The sequence below is a fragment of the Mytilus galloprovincialis genome, chromosome 4, assembly GCF_965363235.1.
Source record: "Mytilus galloprovincialis chromosome 4, xbMytGall1.hap1.1, whole genome shotgun sequence".
Lineage (NCBI taxonomy): Eukaryota > Metazoa > Mollusca > Bivalvia > Mytilida > Mytilidae > Mytilus > Mytilus galloprovincialis.
This window is the reverse complement of record NC_134841.1, coordinates 62,947,057-62,954,507: the sequence shown is the minus strand read 5'-3', so window position 1 is coordinate 62,954,507 and position 7,451 is coordinate 62,947,057. Positions and strand designations below refer to the sequence as shown.

Genomic DNA, 7,451 nt, shown 5'->3' with positions numbered 1-7,451 from the left:
TAAAGGTGACTTTCTTCACGTTCAGAACTTCCCATATTACGAAAAGTACTAGTTGAAGAGAAAGTAATAAAATGATAATGTAAACTTTGACTGCAATGGCTCGATCAAAACTATTTTGTTACTGGCCTGTACATCTGTCGTCTACCGTGTTGCGTGTAAATGTGCAATATGGTACTTGAAAAAAAAATAGTTCCACTCAATGGCAAAATAAAATAACGCCAAACAACGGAACACTCCACACATAAAATAAAGATTCAGCAACACGTATCAAACCATGAAACAGGGTGAACTTGGTTGCTTCGGAAGGGCGGGCAGTTTTTGTTTCATTCAATATATACCCCACAACGATGAAAGGCACAGATTGGATTATTATCACAGTGATATGTCAGAAAAGTGAAGTGCAGTTTTCGTGTTTAATGCAGTTTATTTTATTTCTAAAATAAAATTTTTACTTAAGATAAATTCATAAAAATAATTCATTGTACAGATTTCAGAAATAAACAAAAGAAGAATCGAAAAACATGAGTTGGCATACACAAAGAAAAAAATGACATTATACAAAACGAATACTAGGTATATTACACAAATCATGATATTAATACAGAAAAAGAGAAAGGAAATGACAAGACTCCAATATTAATTGTATTTTTAACACATTCTGAAACGTTTAGACCGACATTATTACTAACTATTTTTAAAAATGTTTATCTCATTCTACTGTCAAAATATGAAGAATCTAATAACCATAGGGATATTATTCTCCATGTTTATGACCGCAGCCGCCATGTCCGCCGCCAAAGTGAGACGTGCTGTAAAACTTATTAAAATTAGAATACCATTTTTTTAATATAACTAACAGTTGTAGAAGGTTCAACTGTTTACATGGTGATGACTCTAATGGCCGTCGTGATGACCACCACCGCAGTGACAGCAGCCTCCATGTCCGCCACCATAATGACACGCGTTTTTGGATCTAAAGTCGTATCCTTCACATGGTTTCCCGCATTCATTGGGTGGAGGGTTATCACATGATCTGTATTGTTGTCTGGTACAACAGTTGCTGCAACAACTATCTTTCCAATCGCTCCATCCACCATTCTTAGGGAAACAGATATCTGGAAGATCCGAGCAATTTCGAAGTGGATTGCTGAAAATAAAACGTAAATGTCGTTGGTTAGAAAGAAAAGAATTCACTTTGCTTTATTCATGTGATCCTAAACTTGAAAGCATATAACTAGTTTACAGAATAAATCAAATCCATACACGATTTTGGTTTTACATAGAAAATAATACATGAACATTGTTTAAATATTATCGCTTGATAACTATAAAATTGACAGTTCAGAAACTTGATCAAGGTCATTTCAGCTACTAAGCATGTTTGGGTTGTCTTTTCTTTTTCTTGGCTTTGTTATGTTTGTTTGTTTGTTTGTTTTTGTTTATTTTTGGCTAAGGGTTCCATGCTGTTTTAGATGCAAACAGTAAAGACTAACTTACCTCAATGAAGGTTCTAAAAATACATCTTGTGGTATCTGTTCTATATCTGTATTTTCACAGATTATCTTTGCCATTGATATTGGACGGAAACCTTCAAGTTCTTGTGGTGTAAATGGATGTGGATTTAGTGGTGTATTACCCTCATAGAAGAATCTATCGCCATATTTAAGGGCTTTAAACTGTAAAGCTAGAATACATGTGAATGTTGGCCCTAATCTGCTACCTGGCAAGGGTTCTTCTGATATCCCTCCAGGAAACAAATCTATATCACAAGTATACCTACAAAGAAAGTCTTTATGCATAATTTCTGGTTGTTGATTATAATGTACACATACAAGCATTAGCCTTTCAAAAAGGGCTAGTCGACTCTTAGCTGAGGAAAATGGAAAGTGCTCTCGCTTTGTAGATTAATTCATTTACTAGAATAGCCACGTGCATCAATCAACAAATTTTACCACACACGTGAGGTCACACGTTATGAAGTAGTATATATTATTTAACGTTGTTGTTTACGAAACTCCAGAAGATTCGACTATTTATAGATAAAAGTGACCTGTGTACCAATATCATGAATATGCATGATTAATGACCAGGCAAAATCTAATTGCTAAAATAGAAAGGACAAATCCGATACTCTACGGGATTAAAGGTCATTTACTAGGTTTGGATTGTCCTAACCAATCAATAAACTTTGATTATTCACGTCTCGTAATATCTACCAATCAGGTAGCAAGACAAATTCACGCACTAACGGTCCATCGTTCAATTCTTAATATCGACTCCTAGGAGTCGATAATAAAATATTGTAGAGGGGAACAATTATATAAATATATGATATCAAGTGTATAAACAATGGTGAATAATTTCAATTTCAAAAATTGCATTTTTATAACCAAAGAAACACATTTATATAAAAACATAACTCAACGTCTCAAACTCTGTTTAATTGGATTGAAGAATAGGAATTTGCATATAGGTAGTATTATGAATATGATAATAGCAATTGCACAAAAAGTTTCATAAGGTATACTTTATTAAACTTCCTTTGCGCGTGTGTTTGTATACTAGTATTATTCTCGCTCGTTGAAGGCCCATTGGTGGCATAATGAAGTCGTCTGCTCTTTGGTCAGGTTGTCTCTTTGACATTTTCCCCATTCCATTCTCAATTTCATTGTTGATTTGATCTTGACCACAATAGTTATGTTCAAAAAGATTATTTTGTTATTTGAATAAAGTAATCAACGGTGGATATTTCATTGAGTCCGTCGTAATCAGCCTTTTACTTCCGGTGGTATACTTACGCATAAGCCTTTCTCATTTTTTCCGCGGCCTCTGCACCATGATGAAAAAGACCCCCTTCTACACCTGGGGTAAAATTGTCAGCATCGACTGTTTTTCCTGTGCACCAGTGTAGCCATGTAGTATATGGCGGAAGTCCATGATCACGACCTCGCTGAATATTGAAAGCCGCCAAATCTCCACCATCACCTGCTACTGTTTCAAACAGTTTCCAAGTGATTTCTCTCGTCATCTTCTCGTCAATTTTTTGTCCTGGATTTTCATACATACCTCGTGTACAACGTTCTATTCCACTCGGTTCGTATAATAAATCAGGTTTGTTCAAATGCACGTGAAGATCAAAATCAGTGTTGGGAAAGGCAAACTTATCCCTTATAAGACTATGTCCCATTCTATATGCTGCCGATGAAAATGAATTTCGGATCATTGGCCGCACGGTTGAGTCATAATCAGTGAAATGCCCATCCCATAATGGTACCAAACCAAACTGTTTACGGATTTCTTCACTTAGTAGTTTGGGTAAAAATTCATTATAGGTGACGTGTTGAATTTCAGCCGCTACGTAGCGTCTAGTTTCCTCGAAAATTTGTTGTCCAGTCCAGTTGTAACATTCGGGACTATTTTTGAAATGCTGAGCAATTCGGTTGTGTTCTCTGACCCAGATAGTGTGAAGGGAACTGAGGGCGGGTTGTGTATTTGCCCTCACATCACCTGTGTAAAACAGTTTTAAATGCTAAAGAGATTTGTTTTTGTTTTGTTTAAATTATTTTTATATTCTAGCTTGATATTATGCAATGCCCTCTAGACTTAAACATATAATAATACCGACCTTGTTAAATAAGGAATGCATTTTTTATGAATTATTTAAATTGATTTTCCAACAGAGTCAAATGATGATTTCCTTAAAAAAAACCTTATAACTTAATCTATAATTTCTTTTCTATGTATTCCCCCTTCAAATTATGGCTATTTTTCGTTTTCTAATAAAAATGTACTATAATATTTCTAAATATAAACTTCATCATCTTTGTCTGCCTTTACTTTTTAATTATTAGTTATTGATTATAATCTTTCTTAATGGCCATTCCCATATACTATTTTCATTGTCAAGTATTCTTACCAATTGTCTTGTTGATGCTCTGTGATTATCATAATGTGTGTTACTTTTATAATACTTATGGATCGTATGTCAACTAGATAAATAAATTACAGTATTTGCAGAAGCGACTTACTAGTTCGAAATTACTCACCTGCATATATCTATAGCAGTACATTACAGTACATGTGCACACTTAAAATGGTGAATATAAAAATGGAACGCTGAAGTTTACACTAAATACTTTGGGACATGGATCATGATGACCTTCCTATGACTTGCAAGATGAAAACACAATTAAAAGCTGTATGTTTGATACAATTATATTTAGGTACTATTGTCTCATTTATAATAGCAGTGTTCCAATTATAACAAACAAAAAATTGATATAATACTGTTTATTTTAGAAAAAAAATGTTTAAGTCGAAGTTCGAACTATGGCTAGTGGTGACTGTACCCGATTTATGTAGACCATTTGGCCACTAAGGCCCTTCATTTGGACATAAAGTGTATTTTCCGGTATAAAACTTATAAGTACCTGCTTTAAAGCATGCATTATTCGTATCCGAGGTACAACTAGGATCATCGAAGTTAAGCGGCAACTTATCATCCGACGAAACCAACATCATTCCTGTAATCAGAAAAATGCTTCATATAAAGTAAGTAAAGATAAATTACTTTAGAACCTGGTGTATAAAGAACACATTTTTAAGTTTATAGATTTAGAGAAGTCCACTACTTGCTCAAATCCATTCATTGGTCAAGTTCAACTTTGAAGAGAAATTTTTCTCCTTTAAATCTTTTCCGAATATTACCTTAATTTTTGTTTTGTAATCTAAGACTTTTACAAAGGTTAAAGTTACCAATTCCATTGATGAAGCGGAACTATTAGTACTATTAGATTATATGGTATTATTTGTTACCACATTAAAATTCGAAACTTGGATGTTACTGGTTTAGGAATTATGTACGACTGTTCAAATATGTAGTCCAGATATTTCGCATAGAGTACACTGAACCCTTTGTTCACACACGATTCATTGTTGTCAATTTAATGGAACATTTTTCGACTGCCATGAAAGTAAGAGTTAGATATAATACCAGGTTTATTTAAACATTTGTACCATGATTGTTTCATGTGTTTGAGCTTTTTATTTTGACATTTGATAAAGGACTTTTAGTTTTCAGTTTTCCGTGGAGTTCGGGATTTTTGTTTTATTTTACAGTTTATTCATACTTTACCATTATCAGTAGGGTCTTTCAATGCATTTAACTCTGCAACAGTAGAACCATATACACCAGAACCATCGATATAATGTGTCAGTTCATTAAACTGTTCCCGATAACCTGAAATATCCAGAAATCAGTATGCCCGGTCAGTCACTACGAATATTTATATACTATCCGAATAATCTCCGCATTATTTTAAAAGTTATTAAAAATATCTAGACTTCAATTATCAAGAATTCATTGTACTGTTGTATGCTACTTTTACGGAAGAAGCAGCAATTACAATTCCGAAAGTCTTTGGTTTGACAGAGACGGGGTTCAAACCCATGCACGACCTCCCATTCAAGTTTTTCAATAGACTCAATACATTTATTCTAGACGTATGATCTGAAATAAAATCTAAATAGATTATTTACATCATAAAAGGTTGTTTCAAATTTCATATCTCAATAAACACATACATGATGCTAAAATTATAACAAAATGTTTAGTAAAATTAAAATTTTTTCAGCCTTTTGTCTCCGTTTTAAAGACTTTTCAGAACCTGTATTTCTCTTATAGAACTGTTCAATGCAGTAATTAAACGAATCTGTACAAATAGACATAGCAAATTTGAAACTACAATACATTGGTGTATGTATTTATGATTTTTTGTCTTAGATCAATGATACGAAAATGATTATGGAAAAATATGTTTAATGAAAAAAACAAACAAAAAATTGATGCGTCCGATGCCCTTTTCTGGATTTACCTCAATCAAAAACGTTAAATCTATATTGAAAGCTAGAAATGTGTGAATAAGTAGAACGTTAAAGGCTTAATGACCAAACGAATGGTCAAATGCATTTATGGACAATCTTTATGAAATAAAGATACCATACTGCTGTATATATGTCTTATTTTGCAAGATTAATACAAAATCTACAAACTTACCAAAATTACAACCAAGGTCAGATGCCGCTTGAGACCTGACAAAATTCATGCATCTCCTATTGTTTCTGAGTGTATCCCGATGGTAAGGATCATCACCAGGTATAGTGAACGTGAAACAATCTGGATTCCTGGGATTCTGTTGTCTTCAATACAGTATTATTCAAGTTAGTTTTATCCAAAAACCCGTGAATGTTTGATGAAATGTTGTTGTTTGTTTAAGTTCAAACAGGAAAACATACAATATTTAAGAATCATTTCCCAATTTTCAAAAATATCATGTAAAGATATTAACATATAATACGGTAAAAAGGACATTGAAATTGTGTTAAATCTAAAGAACTACGTACATGTAGTTATTTGGGAAAAAAAGCACGGTGTGTGAGTGTCATTTTTGTGGTTTAAATAAAGCTGCAAAATGGTTAAAACAGACATTTGCTTTCAAATCTAGATTTAAGTCTTTAAAATCAAAGACATATTGTGAATTTTGAATTATATCTGTGATATGAAGTTCTTCATATCTGAAATAGTATCCTCCTTGGTTTTTTTTTTTTTAATTAATAAGGGGTTGTTTATGATATTTTGTTTCATAAATCGAAGATAGAGAGACAAGTATTTCTAATTAATGAATGATTACCCCTGTAGAACCACTTACTAATATTGTGGGTGAGTCTCAACACTTACCTTTTAAAGTTACAACAGTCCAAATTAAAAGGATATGATCCTGTAATTGAAAGAATAAACAAGTTTTCATTAGAATTCAATTGACAGTTCGTAGCATGAAATTAAAGACTATAAAAAGTAAATTATGTTTGAGTGCTTGTTGTGACATTGAGGTAAAGAACAGCAATAAAAGCGCTGTTTCTTTGCTTTTTATGTGTTTTTTATTGTGAGTCATGGATGCTTACCACATATCATTTCAGCTCGCCCCAACAAATAAAGATTAATCCCGAATTATGACCTCTGTGTACATATCACAGTTAGCACATGTTATTAAAATGTGCAAATTGAAACCAGTTATGTATCCTTGTCGAGGTTTATTGACACCTAAAATAGCATGCAGTTATTTGCATCTTTTAAAAATGTGCATTGCTCTTTGACTTTGGTGTTGACTGTTAAGATTTGCACGCCACTGATGAGCCTTATGTCGACGAAACAGATCGGCTTTAATGATAGCTAAAGTTACTGTTTAGACAATTCATAATGTTATACCTTTTGATAAAGCTGTTTTTGTTATATCATGGTCCAGGAATTGCCCAAATGTCATCATATAGGAGCTTATTGGTGGATCAAGGTCAGCCATGGTACTTGTTGTGTGAACAAAGTTACTTATTTCACGTGGACCCTCTAATGGTACATTCAGTTTTCCAAATTTTCTTGGTTCTTGTACTCCTACAAA

The 7,451-nt window shown here is 33.1% G+C and overlaps 1 protein-coding gene across 1 annotated transcript; it reads right to left on the bottom strand.

The window, feature by feature from the left end:
• Positions 1 to 518: 518 nt before the first annotated feature.
• On the bottom strand, positions 519 to 3,345 carry LOC143072665 (peroxidase-like protein 3). The gene is made up of 3 exons (XM_076247714.1): positions 2,799 to 3,345; positions 1,498 to 1,776; positions 519 to 1,147 (listed from the first exon to the last, which is right to left on the bottom strand). Exons 1-3 carry the CDS (start codon positions 3,221 to 3,223, stop codon positions 895 to 897), a joined length of 957 nt encoding a protein of 318 aa, XP_076103829.1. The 5' UTR covers positions 3,224 to 3,345; the 3' UTR covers positions 519 to 894.
• Positions 3,346 to 7,451: the final 4,106 nt, after the last annotated feature.